Genomic DNA, 15,000 nt, shown 5'->3' with positions numbered 1-15,000 from the left:
TGAGATAAAACAGTCCATGAGCACACCTCACTGTGATCTGTTCATTCCTGTTATTAACAGGGATGATCCTATCTGATCACAGGATCAGAAAGCAGGCCTGATGGCGCCGTTTTCAATTATCTGAATCAGGTGGAAAAGGTTGGTTATAACCTTATAAATCTGAACATCTGTCCCGTCAGAACCAGACCAGATCCTGCAGTGAACCCAACTCCCTGGTGACTGAAGGGCCAGTGCAGGAAAACTGAGCGCTTGTGGAAGAAAACCCGTCTCCCTTAGAGATCCAGAGTTGGGACACTCCCCCCGGCTTCAATAGAAAGAATGGAACGCAGAAGTAACCTCGGCCATGGAGCTTCGATAGTTCCACCATTGAACGCTGTTCATTCTCGCTGTTTCAGCTTCTGATGTCAGAGAGAGGGATGCTCACGTCCTGAAGAAGTCTGGAGCCTGCTGAGCTCACTGAAGAGGAAGTTCTTTATGGGTCTCGTGAGACTAAAACACGTCGATCCCTGACTGAAAATGTTTGTGCAGGTAAAGATATCACACAGTTTTCTGTTATTATGATCTCTGGCTTTAATAATTAAATATACACTCAATAAAAATATAAACAACACCTTTGTTTCTGCTCCAATTTTTCATGAGATGGACTCAAAAATCTAAAATTCATTCCAGATACACAATATCACCATTTCTCTCAAACGTTGTTTACAAATCAGTCTAAATGTGTGATAGTGAGCACTTCTGCTTTGCTGAGATAATCCATCCCACCTCACAGGTGTGCCACATCAAGATGCTGATCCGACATCATGAGTAGTGCACAGGTGTACCTTATACTGCCCACAATAAAAGGCCACCCTGGAATGTGCAGTTTTGTCTCACAGCAAAATGCCACAGATGCCACAAGCATTGAGGGAGCGTGCAATTGGCAAGCTGACAGCAGGAATGTCAACCAGATCTGTTGCTCGTGCATTGAATGTTCATTTCTCCACCATAAGCCATCTCCAGAGGCGTTTCAGAGAATATGGCAGTACATCCAACCGGCCTCCTAACCTCAGACGACGTGTAACCACACCAGCCCAGGACCTCCACATCCAGCAGGTTCGCCTTCAAGATCGTCTGAGACCAGCCACTCAGACAGCTGCTGAAACAGTTGGTTTGCATAACCAAACAATTTCTGCACAAACTGTCAGAAACCGTCTCAGGGAAGCTCAACTGCATGCTCGTCGTCCTCATCGGGGTCTTGACCTGACTCCAGCTCGTCGCCGTAACAGACTTGAGTGGGCAAATGCTCACATTCGATGGCGTCTGGGTCGTTGGACAGGTGTTCTCTTCACGGATGAATCTCGGTTTACATTGTTCAGGGCAGATGGCAGACAGTGTGTGTGGCGTCGTGTGGGTGAGCGCTTTGCTGATGTCAATGTTGTGGATCGAGTGGCCCATGGTGGTGGTGGGGTTATGGTATGGGCAGGTATCTGTTATGGACGAAGAACACAGGTGCATTTTATTGATGGCATTTTGAATGCACATAGATACCGTGATGAGATCCTGAGGCCCATTGTTGTGCCGTACATCCATGAACATCACCTCATGTTTCAGCAAGATAATGCACGGCCCCATGTTGCAAGGATCTGTACACAATTCTTGGAAGCTGAAAATGTCCCAGTTCTTGCATGGCCGGCATACTCACCGGACGCGTCACCCGCTGAGCATGTTTGGGATGTGCTTGACCGGCGTATACGACAGCGTGTACCAGTTACCACTAATATCCAACAACTTCGCACAGCCATTGAAGAGGAGTGGACCAACATTCCACAGACCCCAACTGACAATCTGATAAACTCTATGTGAAGAAGGTGTGTTGCACTGCATGAGGCAAATGGTGGTCACACAAGATACTGATCGGTTCTGAGTCCCCAGACCCCCAATAAAGCAAGAAAGTGCACATTCCAGGGTGGCCTTTTATTGTGGGCAGTATAAGGTACACCTGTGCACTGCTCATGATGTTGGATCATCATCTTGATGTGGCACACCTGTGAGGTGGGATGGATTATCTCAGCAAAGCAGAAGTGCTCACTATCACACATTTAGACTGATTTGTGAACAATGTTTGAGAGAAATGGTGATGTTGTGTATCTGGAATGAATTTTAGACCTTTGAGTCCATCTCATGAAAAATCGGAGCAGAAACAAAGGTGTTGTGTTTATATTTTTGTTGAGACAAAAACATGCGGCCAGCTAATATCTAAAAATGACCTATGGACAGCAAAAAGGTCACAGCCAAGATAGCACATGTATCACACTGGATGGCTGGCTGTGGTTGAATATGGTGTGGCAGGTCAAAGGTCATGTTTTCATCAACATGAACAGAAATTAACTTTTATTTGCAGCCACAAGCTGCGTCACACATCCAGGGACACATTACATCTGTCTGGCCTCCAGACCAGAGAGCTCTGCACCAGTCCTTGTTACCAGTAAACCAGTCGTAACATCTTCAGCCAAGGTCTCATGCAGAAGCAAGCCTCCTGCATTTTTCTCTCTGAATAAAGTTCATCCAGCTTGAATTATAAATGGCTTTACATAGGTTGAAATAATCAAATGTGCTGAATGAACAAGATGTTTTAATATATCAGTACACTCCCATCCATTATAATAAGGTTATTATTAATGTTTAACATCCACTTCACATACATGTTTCAACATTCTCATCCACACAGTGTTCACCTCTCAGAGGATCTGACTGGAGGCCTGACATGCTGAGGTGTTTTGGTAATACCCTCAAATGTGTCGGATAAAACAGGAATTACTCTCTGATCTAGCTGACTCCCGATCCGGCCAAATCGGTGCACAAGCACTTTGAAACCATCCTCTCTTTTGACCTCAGGTCAAAACATTACTCAACAACGTTTGGTGTTATCACACACAGCAGCTCCTATTAGAGCCACCGAACAGCCTCAGATGCAAAACAAGCATTCCAGCTTCCTGTCGTGACCTGGAGATGTCTCCAGTCTAGATGGGTCTTATCTGAGCTAATCCTGGTACCTAGAGGTCCATGCCATGGGCAGTGTCCATCCTGACCTCTTGACCCCTGGATCGTACGAGGATCTCCACACAAGGCTGCGTCGACTCAACACAAATTGCTTCGGATGGTTTTAGAAACAACTCTCAAGCTTATCAGACTATACTTTACAACCCAGACTCCACAAACGGTCAGCTACTTAAGAAGGTTTTGCTAAAACATCTAGCTCCGTTCCAGCGTGTCAGCCACACCTTGACCTGTATAATTATTAGTTTAGGGAAATAGAAATAAATTCATTTTTATGAACTATTTACTTGACTCTGTCTGAATTAATATGAAGTGAGTTTTTAGTTCCTGAGTCAGCAAAATAAACTAAAATCTTCTTCATTCAAAGTGAAATCTAATTGATATTCAATATTTATATGAAAGTATCACATCTTGTGATCATTTAATATGTATGTAGCCAATCCTTAACGCTACAGCGGAAAGTTAGAAATAAGTAATTAATGACAAGTAACGAAAAGTACAACTTGGATGTGCTCTACTTTTCCGTGTAGATGTTGATCAAAAGTTAAAATGGCTTGCTACAGTACTCGGGTGTGCTTTCCCGCCAAAGGTGGTGTACGCGTTGGCTCGCAAACTGATGCCATGAACAATGAGGTGCTTTTAAACATAGCTGGTATGTTTAGCTATACTCCAGTCTTAACGTTATTACTGTAGCGTAACAAAAGGCCAAGTATTTTACTAGATTACTTCAGACGCTGATTTTATCCCAGAAGGACCTGCTGGATCCCAGTCCCAAAGCAGGACTCTGACCCATGTGACTAGCACACCAGCTTCAGGCTTAAGCAGGTCTGCTCCGTAGCGAAGCCAGAGGACACCGCCGGTCCGGCGCTGGAGTCTGCTGCTCACTCGCGGGTCTAACAGAGAGGATCCGACCCATTCAGGGCAGAAGCGAGGCTTCTCCCAATCGTGTGTATAGAAGGCTACATTATCTTTCTCGGGTTCTTGACGTTAACAGAAATAACAAATGATCTCGACTGTTTTTAAAACTTAAACACAACATTGTCTGATTATGAAGCATTTTCAAGGACTTACGACAGAAATCAAGTACTTTCCATACTTTGAAAAAGTTTAAATTCAATCATTCCTGTACGAACCCTGAAGTCTAACTGAGAGGATCGGAACTGTACACACACACACACGCACGCACGCACGCACGCACGCACGCACGCACACACACACACACACACACACACACAGCTTGTTTAACACAACTACAACCCCCCGTGTGACTGAACCAAGTCAGATGTGAGGTCCTACTAAAGGAAACGTTGGAACAGGAGAAGGCTCTTGGTCGTCTTCGTGCGTTAAAACCAAACAGCGTTAGTCTCCAGTCGGGAGTTCCTGTAGAAACGTTCTTGTCTTCATTTCAACCAACTAAAATGATCATTTAAGATGTTCCACCTTTACAACATTTATCTACTCCAACCAACAACAGCAACCTCATCAACAGCTCCACATGATTGATTTTTAGTCAGAATTTGAAACTAAAGTTAATGTAAAACTAACAAAAGTCCAAAAGAAGGCCGTTCTGAGGACTTACTTTAATCACCATTTCAAAAGTGAAAACACCAGTGAAGGCATAGTCCAGATATTTGAGTACCTGTAGAAACAGAGAAGAGCAGGAAGTTATTAATGACATCATACATCTCCTACTTCACCCTGTCTTTGGGGGAAGTAGCTTTCTAAAATCTGCTTCAACTTCAGGTCCTTCCTGCACTGAGAGGATTCCTGTTATTAAATCGGTGACATCTGTTTGCGCTAGCTCTATGCGGCTACCCCAGCTAGGTGCCTGATGATGGGCAGTGTGAATCAGGGAGGAAATGCTATCAACACGGTGGTGTGATGCTGTGTAGAGATGTTTAATTGTTATTGATATTTCTCAAAATAGAGTTCAAATGTCCACAAAGAAGTATAAACTGAATGAGTGAAGAAAGTGGTATTACAGGGCTGTTAATTATTATTTTATTTTGTATTTTTAATAAGTTACTTTCATTTTTGTGTTCAGAGCAGAAGTCCAAGACAACAGCGGTGAAGACTCATGTCACCAGACTTTGCTGAATGAGCTGCACAAATATTGCTGATAAGCTAAATAAAAACAACGAAAAGGCAAACGTCTACGACCTTCTTGTCCTACAGAAGTTTTCTCATAATAAGTCGTTAGGTTTAGCTTTTGCATCAGGTTCACTTGGCGTTCCATTAGGAAGAGGGCGGGGCAGGAATTACACAGAGACTTCCGGGGCAGCCCAGTGAGAACGGGGGGGTTGTGTGCCTTGGCCCCCGAAATGCCTTGAAACGGCCCTGGGTGTTGGACTGAGCTGATCTGAATTATATCAGATATATAAATATTACTTGCTTATAAATGATTGCTTTAGTAAGGTAAAAGGTGCAGTGGGACAAAAACATTTTCCTTTTCAAACACTTTGTTTTGTTTTCTTGTTTTTTATGTGACTACTGTCCTGTCTGTCTCATCTCCCTGCATCTCCTCTCAGTCCCACAGAAAAACTGCTGCCTGGCTTCCTACATTTTCAACTCATGAGTTACTGTTGAATTAAACAAATTCAAAGGGATCTACCAATCACAAAGATTGGCAGAGAGCACGCTGCTTGCCAGCTGCAGCTGTGTGAGGTCCAGGCGTGTTAATAAAATGATCATAGATGTTCCTGTACCAGCAGCCAGAGCACTGTTGTCCTCACAGCCCGTTAGCTAGCTGAGTGGGTCTGGAAGCTTTCTGCTAAACAAGCTTTGAGATGTAACTTGCTGATCGTGTGATAGAAATAGACGTCCCCAGGTTTCATTTTGTTAGCTTGAATCGCAGAGATGCAGGTCTGGTTAGTGATTGCAGAAGTTATGTTGCCCTCCTGCAATGCACGGATGTGTGTTATTACCCGGATGTAAACAATATGGAGCATAAGCCACGCCCACCTACTTCTGGAATATGGGTGCCCAGAAAGAAGAAGATGAATGCAAGTGAATGGGGCTAAGAGCTATTTTCTAACTGGTGTTGCCTCACGCCCTGAATTTAAGATTTATTAGCTTAATCAGAAATTAAAATGACTACAAATCAGAAGCGGCATAGGTGAGGTCGCGGTTTGATGACATCAAGTTTGCCAGACGAGCATTTGTAGTCCTACACGTTTTTTCATACAAAACCTAAAATAACGATGGCTGCCGTTCCAGAATGAGCTCTTTCTTGGCATCAAAATTGATGCACATCATATGTGAAATTCATGCCGTCTCACTGGCTCCACTGCCAGGTGTCCTGGATCCAGCATCCTGCTCTTACACCAAGTCCAAAGTTAGCTTTAAGTTGCCACATTTTAGTCAGGTTTTATTTTGAAAATTGCAAAGTTTGCGTGGTAAGTTACACAGTTTTCAGAGCCCGTTTTGTGCAAAAGCAGCTTTATAAATGAGAACCCTGGTCTCTGTGCCTTTGATTTTTATCTGGAAAGGCACTAAATCAAAAAATAATTCTTCTGGGGAAAAGTCACAAAACTGTAACCTCATTTTGAAACGGATGATTTAACTGTGAGGTATATAACCACAGTAGCACCTTTGGGTGTGCTCTCTAGCCAACACATTAACAAGAAACACAAAACAGTTTCGATTTTCTCAGTTCTGCTCCCGTAACCGACGGCCAAACGGGTTAGGGTTGGACGGTCCAGATCAACCAAACACATATCTCACATTGTTGCGAGGAGCGTTTGTCCAGACAGGGTCTTCTGCTGCCAAGGCAATGCTGCTCATCGCTATGACGACCAGGATGGACATCTCAAAGTACCGTAGGGTCACAATATAGTGACACAACCGCCTCACCCTGACAGGGCAGAAGTAGAGAAAACAGCAATCAGCTGCAGAAAATCTCTATTTTTCATTTGAAATTTGAGACTCAAACATGGATATAAATGATGTTTAAAACCAGAGAAATTCACTGGAAGAGCAAGTCACCCCCAGCAGAGTCTAAAGGTTGGTTTATGCTTGACGCGTCCGCGAGGTCCGCACGGCTCCGCGCGGAAAAGTTGCGTCATTTTAACAACCACGCCCCTCCACCGCGTCTCCGCACGGCCCAGAATTTCCACAACGCGCACCTCGGAAATTTTCTAACCACGCGGACGGACGGACGCGGAAAAACATGGCGGACCGGCAAGAACTAGTATGGCAGAGGTTGGTAAATACAGACATTTGTATGATTCGGCTCTCAGAGATCACCGTGATCAACATGTTGTTAATAATTCTTGGAGAGAAATAGCTCGCACTGTCGGAAAAGACTAGGACGCTGTTAAAAATTTCTACTTCTACTATGGTGTAGTGTTGGATGCATGCCGTAGAGCTCCATGCTGCCCCCTACAGTCTGGGAGAATATTGGCTCACCGCAGAGACGAGCCGCACGAACCATAAACGCTGCGAGTTGTGAAGCGCGTTCCAGCCGCGAGCCGCGAGCCGCATCACCGCGCGGAAAGTGAATGCGTCAAGCATAAACCAAGCTTAACTCCACCCACATGTCTCCTCACCTCACATGTCCTCAAACACACACACACACACATGAGAGAGAGAGAGAAACCGCTGCAGCCGGGAGGATTTTCTCTCCAACTCGTTGGTCAGAATAAAGGGAGGAAGACGTTTTTCTCGGAGCACAGCAGCTGTGAGCTACATCGTTCAGTAGCGGCTTGTGAGCGGCCGAGCCAGCTGGTCAAGACTCGGCTGCTTCGATACCGCACAGCGGCGGTGCAGCAGACGCCACCGTCGCTGTTTTGGCTAATAGCGGTGTCTGATTCAAATTCAGCACAGAGCCGAGTTTTAACCTGAAGAGGGCGCTAGACTGGAGGTTTTAGGCAGAATATTCACATTTTAAACAGGATGCCAAAATAATGACTACATGTGTCCACAGCACAGACACTCCTTTAACAGTTCTTCTGCAACTAAAGGGTTGACTTGGGGGTGACTTGCTCTTTAACGTTGTACAGACACCCTCAAACAAACTGCAGTACTAACATCTGTTAATACATCTTCTATCACACACGTCAGTTCAGACCAGCTAACAATAATTCACATGAATTGGAATTCTTAGCTGGGTTGATCATCTACAGGAATGCTCTGATGTGTCACAGTAGGCATGGCGTTATCAGCCCGGACTGGTGGCGTGTGCAGGCCTGCACCGCAGTGTCAATCAGGCCGAGGTGACTCACGGGTTGCTCTGTCCAAACATGAACATCGAGCTGTAGGGTAAGATGGGTCTGGGTCCAGACTGACACAGGTCCTCCAGGTTCTTCTCATTCATAGGCATTGTTTCGCCGTCAATGCTGTTCACTGATGGAGCAGACACAGAGAGGCAGAGCGTCACCGCAGCATGTAGCAGATTCACAAACACTGACACCAACCAACAGCAGATAAATGTGAGCAGTGCATGGACCACGGATTTGGTTGAAATAAAAACAAGTATTTTGGTAATTGCAGGTGAAACTGGAAACACTAGAAAGTTCATTTATCTCACTAATTCTCAACCTAAAAGGTGAAAATAATTCAGGAGGATGCAGCAGCTGAGGACGGTGTCGCCCTCTGCTGCTGCATCCTCCTCACCGATGACACGGTCCCATGAGAGATCTGTGTAGACTCCATCCTCTCTGCTCATAGCTCCGTGCCCACGACTCCGTATTTCCATGGCTTCCTTCATCCATCTTTTATGTTTCTGTTGTTCCGTGTTTATGCTCCGTGTTCTGTTATGTGATTGGCTCTTGTGCAGCTGTCGGTTACGGCTGACTTCTTTGTTGTGCTTCCTGCTTCTTGTGTTGCTGCTTGACTTGTTTCCTTCTCACACACCTTTCTATGTTCTATTGTTGGTGTTTTGAGTTGGTCTCCGGGTGCTCCCATGTATGTTTTATGGTGGAGTTTGCATGGGATTTCATGTATGACTCCACACGTCTGTCCTGATGTCTTTGGGTGTCCTAGTCTTATTAGAACTGTTGTGTGTGTGTTCATGTTGTGTTTTTTCATTGCTGCTACTGTTTTTCTGTTATGCCTCTGATGTATGGAAGAGCTATCACTGGTTTTGGTTCTTGTCTCTCTGGATTTCTGTTCTTTTGTTTATTATTGTTTATTGCCCATGTCGGGTATCCGCAGGTTTTTAAAGCATTATTAAATGTTGGTCCTCTTGTTTATTGTCTTGTTCTTCTGTTAGGTGAGCTCTGTGGTGTAGTGCTCTGATCACTGATATTTTATGTATGGTGGGGTGTTCTGATGTCCGTAATTAATATTGCTGGTTTCCTGGATGTGTTTCTCTTCAGGGCACGCCGCTCTGTCCGCTACTTGTCATGTCCATGAAGGTGTAACAGAATGAAATGACTGTTTTCCACCTAAAAGTCATTTCCCCCCTCTCCTCAGCAGGAACTAGTCTGCATGAGATATTGCTCAAGGTCTCATGCTCTGCTTCTAAACTGTTTTCCTTTCCAGCGCAAGAGAAGAATGAAGACAAAGGACTCTTTCTTTTTAATAAATCAAAGAACTCTATTTTTAATAAGCTAATCAAACAAAATGTTAGTCAATAATAAAATGTGAACCAATTTGTGAAATGTAAATATGAATTACTTGATATTATAATCCTACAGAATATAATAAGCAATATAACTTTAAATGTTTCCACTAGAGACTGATTACACGAAAGGTTAAGACACATGACACATTGCTTTTACTGATCCAATCAGAATCTTCCAGATCTGACGGAGGCGTGGTTTTGGTGGTGTTTGGTAAATCTGTCATCTTTTCATTCGACCGTAAACCAAAACATCCGAGTTATAAAACTATGCCCACGTCATCTTTAACGCCAGTTCAAAGCTTTCTAGAGAAGTTGTCGGAGCGACCAATCCGTAACTTTCCTCTTCAGCCGAAAGAACCAACGACAAGCTGGATAAATCTGTTGCTGTTCCACCTGCTGCAACGGTTCCTTTCAGAATAAAAGCAGAACCATCATGACCCCGTGTTGGGTCTTGTTAGATGCCAATAAGACTGGTTTGAGTCGGCAACCGCTGCTTTTCCTACCGGCTTCGGATCCAGAGAGGGTCAAGCTGGACCTCAACATTCCTGATCTAACAGGGACTTCCGAAAGGGCACGTAGGCCGGCAGAATGGCGTCATAATGTGTGTTATGAATCTTCAAATCAAAGCTTAGCGCAAAGACATCACCTTCTCTCCCATCAGAACTAATCGTTTCTCCGGATCTGCTGGTTCTGAACAACATTCCACACTACACCATTCTCCGTCTCATTCACCTTAGTAACACCATACACTTAGTGTTTAAGTTAGTCTAGTTTTAATTTGTTTAGTAATAAATCTTTAAACTTTTAAAACTTGACTCTCTTCTGTTGTCTCTGAGTGAATACTAAGTGGTTACATAATCCCTGCAATAAAAAGTTCCAATCTTCTGGTTAAAAGTACCCACAGATCCATAAGATTGATTTCATATTTTCTATGGAATCTCATGTCTTATGGTGTATTAAATAACATGTAAACTTAATCATTACAAAGGTTAAGCTACCCTCTATTCCTTCTCCATGTGTACATGTGTTTTATGTTGTTTGTGTTGTCGATGTTATCCAGGTGTTCTGTTGGTGTCTCCATTGGTGTGATTTCTAGTATGTCGTCCACACAGCGTTTCCATAATTTTACTTTGCAGTGTGTGTGTGGGGGTGGGTGGGTGGGGGGGGGGGGGGGGGGCAGTAGCTATGGCTTTTTGTTCTAAGTCCTCCATGAATAACTCCCAAAGGGTGGCTGATAACAGATTACCCATGGCCAGACCATATAATGGACTGGGACAGAGCAGTCCATTATATGGTCTGGCCATGGGATCATAAACACTGAACGACAATACAAAGACGGATCAAGGAAGCTATGGAAATAAGGAGACGTGGGCATGAAACCAAGAGCAAAGACGATGGGGTCTACACATTAGATCATGCATGGGACTGTGTCATCAATGAGGAGAGCAGCAGAGGGCGACGCCCTCCTCTGCTGCCCGTCATTAGCGCTATCTCTGAAGAAGACCACAGGAGATGCCCAAACTGTTGAAATGAGAACCAAATAATGCGATCAGAAGAAACACACAGAATGAATGCACACTATAATCTTCAGCTGCTTTTTAAAGGAGACCACTGAGTCCACTGATCTCAGGCTCAGGGGGAGAGAGGTCCAGAGTCTGGGGGCCACAGCAGCAGATGATCTGTCACCTTTGACTTTTAGCCTGGTGCTGCACAACCAGTAGGCTTTGGTCACTGGACCTCAGGGACCTGCTGGGGGTGTAGGGACTAAGAAGGTCACCAATGTAAGATGGTGCTTGTCCATGTAAGGCCCTAAAGACCAGAACCAGGATCTTGAAATGAACCCTGAAGTTGACTGGCAGCCAGTGAAGCTGGAGGAGAAGCGGGGTGATGTGGGTGTGTTTGGAGGACTTGGTCAGAAGCCGAGCACAGGCGTTCTGAACCACCTGTAGACGGTTCAGGGAGGTTTTCCTTTAGGCTCAAGGTGTCACTCTCTAATCAGCTAATGAATCCAGAACACCTGCAAAGGTTCCTGAGCCTTTAGATCAGGGGTGTCCACTCCTGGTCCTGGAGGGCCGGTATCTAGCACGTTTTAGTGCTTTCTCTGCTCCAACCCACCACGTTCAGTGGTTGAGTCACCTGTGCAGCAGCTCATCAGGCTCTGCAGAAGCCTGTTAATCACCTGCTGACTGAAATCAGGTGTGTTGGAGCAGGTTAAAACTAAAACGTGCTGGATACCGGACCTCCAGAAAGAGGATTGGGCCCTCCTGCTTTAGATGGTCTCTCAGTCTGAGCTGGATTACTGACATGAATTCACTTTTGAACAGCTTTCTCTCATTTTTGGCTTTCACCTGTATTTGTGATATCTAGTTGTCTACGTTAGTCAGAGATTCTCTTCATTCCTAACGTCTGATTCAAAACCAGCTGAATCCAACTGGGAATGCTGTGCTGGGACATCCCTCTGGACAGCGGCACCACTGGCATCTTTTCTTCAGGAACATTCTAGTTGAGACTGGATTCATCGATCTCACACGGCCAGGTGGTACTCACTCTGTATGAAGGTGGTCCCTCCAGGTGGGGAGGTGATGGTCACAGGAGGAGCACGGATGGAGGTTTGGTCTGTTCGTCGGACATTCCTCTGGTTGTCAGAGTCCTCTGGACGGCTGGGTGTCCCCTCTGAGCCCAGCTGCTGGGTGAAGGACTCCCCCTCAACAAACCTAGTCCAGGAGCAGGAGAGGCGTTTATTCATCACCCCAACATGAACGTACATCTAGTAGACTTACGAATCTTAGTTTCTGTTTGTTGTTTAAACACATTTGATTCACAAATCTGTAATAATGACTACATCCTACTCCTCCAGTCCATCTGGGATCTACGAGTGTAGGACAAGCATTAGAAACATTCTTAAATCATCGTAATGATGATAAAGAAGAAGATGACCTTTGACCCTAACAATGGGGACAGACTGGGTTGAGTGATCAGACCTGTGAGCTTGTGTCTTCTCCTCATTTGAATCTTCTCCTTCTTCTCTGCTCTGGCCTCTAGACTCATGAGGACAGTGCCTCCTCCTCTCCCCGTTGGTCCCACCGTCTCCTCTGGAGCTCCTGTCCCCATCCTTGTTGGACGGTCGTCCATCTTTGTGGCGGGGCCACCACTCTCCCTTCCCCCCACTGCTCACAGTCCCATTCCCCCCTCGGGACTGTCGATGTGAATGATGATGGCGATGTTCTCGTTCACTCGTGACCCCCCCACCTGCACTCTTATCCACTGAACTCTGATGATGGTGTCTCCTGCCCCCTTCTCGGCTGTGTGACCTCTCACCTTTCCCCTCTTTGCTTCGACTGGAGTTGTGGTGTTTGGAGTGGCTGTGATGGACGTGCCTCCCAGCTCTACTGCTGTCGCAGTTGTTCGCCTCCTCGTTGCCTTTGGCCCGATCCCGGTCCCTGTGGCGGCGGTGCCGACGAGGATGAGGAGGAGCTGGAGGTGAATCAGCAGCAGTCTCAGCTTCCTCTGAAGTGCAAGGCTTGTGATGGTGATGCTGGCACCCGCACAGTGAAGGCCCATCACATTGTCCCACAACCAGGGGCCGGTCCAGGTGGGTCTTCATGTCTGGTCGGACGTGGACGGCGGAGGGCGGGTGAGCCGGCTCCTCCGGGTCGTACAGAGCCTCGCAGCTGGCCTGGTTCTGCCTCCGTAACTGGCTGGCTCTCTGCTCCCACACAGACTTGCTTTTAGCCGGCCTCTGCTGCTCTTTACTGAGGAAGATGAGAGGAACAGGTAAAGGTGTTACTGTGTTATGATCTGTTCCTCGTACCTCTGTGGTCAGCAACAGCTGTTTTAAATGTGCCGTACAGATAACAGAGTTATCACACAAACTCTGAAATACCGTCTCTACTGGACATGGATCGTCACGCATTTGTTTATTATTATGTTCGGCTTGCAAAGCCCCTTTAATCCATGTGAGACCTAATCCCTGTGTGCAGAACCATTTGTAGTATGATCGAGGAGTGATGACGCTCCACAACAATGCAGGAGGAGTTCTGCTAACCCCAGTGGGCCGTGGAGGGTTCGGGTCATAGCTGAGAAGAAGGCCAAGCATGGCGCCGTGACCATGCTTTGACTCTCGTTAGGCAACCTAAACAGGACTTATGGTAATGAGAAGCGCACGTGCCACATGACAGGATGATAATGGAAACACTGAAATCTTTGAATTCTCGTTTCTCAGATGACCGCCTGGAACATCACCGACCCAAATGAAATAGTCCCGGGATGACCCCGACCTGGAGGACCGAGAGCCTTCACCAGGAGAGCTCGTGTGTTCGCCACACTTTCTGGACAACATCAGTATGATGCCAGCGCTTTAACCTCTGCTTAAACACCACAGATACTGATACTGATACTGATCCAGATACTGATACTGATACAGATACTGATACTGATCCAGATACTGATACTGATACTGATACTGATACTGATACAGATACTGATACTGATACTGATCCAGATACTGATACTGATACAGATACTGATACTGATCCAGCTACTGATACTGATACTGATCCAGATACTGATCCAGATACTGATACTGATACTGATACTGATACTGATACAGATACTGATACTGATACTGATCCAGATACTGATACTGATACTGATACTGATACTGATACTGATACAGATACTGATACTGATACTGATACAGATACTGATACTGATACTGATACAGATACTGATACTGATACTGATCCAGATACTGATACTGATACTGATACTGATACAGATACTGATACTGATACTGATCCAGATACTGATACAGATACTGATACTGATACTGATACAGATACTGATACTGATACAGATACTGATCCAGATACTGATACTGATAATGATACAGATACTGATCCAGATACTGATACTGATACTGATACTGATACTGATACTGATCCAGCTACTGATACTGATACTGATACAGATACTGATACAGATACTGATCCAGATACTGATACTGATAGTGATACTGATCCAGCTACTGATACTGATACTGATCCAGATACTGATACTGATACTGATACTGATACAGATACTGATACTGATACTGATCCAGATACTGATACTGATACAGATACTGATACTGATACAGATACTGATACTGATACTGATACAGATACTGATACAGATACTGATACTGATACAGATACTGATACAGATACTGATCCAGATACTGATACTGATAATGATACTGATACTGATACAGATACTGATACGGATCCAGCTACTGATACAGATACTGATCCAGATACTGATACTGATACTGATACAGATACTGATACTGATACTGATCCAGATACTGATCCAGATACTGATACTGATACTGATACAGATACTGATACAGATACTGA

The 15,000-nt window shown here is 45.1% G+C and overlaps 1 protein-coding gene across 1 annotated transcript in view; it reads right to left on the bottom strand.

Moving 5' to 3' along the window:
- The window catches only part of LOC107397069 (voltage-dependent N-type calcium channel subunit alpha-1B), a gene marked incomplete in the record, with an annotated part of 226,962 nt that overhangs the window by 105,116 nt on the left and 106,846 nt on the right, over window positions 1-15,000 (bottom strand). The window contains 5 exon segments of the mRNA XM_070546318.1: window positions 4,619-4,678; window positions 6,763-6,892; window positions 8,262-8,382; window positions 12,152-12,318; window positions 12,586-13,356. Coding sequence (XP_070402419.1) covers window positions 4,619-4,678; window positions 6,763-6,892; window positions 8,262-8,382; window positions 12,152-12,318; window positions 12,586-13,356 — 1,249 coding nt within the window.

The sequence above is a fragment of the Nothobranchius furzeri genome, chromosome 17 (assembly GCF_043380555.1).
Source record: "Nothobranchius furzeri strain GRZ-AD chromosome 17, NfurGRZ-RIMD1, whole genome shotgun sequence".
Taxonomy (NCBI): Eukaryota; Metazoa; Chordata; class Actinopteri; order Cyprinodontiformes; family Nothobranchiidae; genus Nothobranchius; species Nothobranchius furzeri.
The sequence above is the reverse complement of the archived record's forward strand: the minus strand, read 5'-3'. Positions and strand labels throughout refer to the sequence as shown.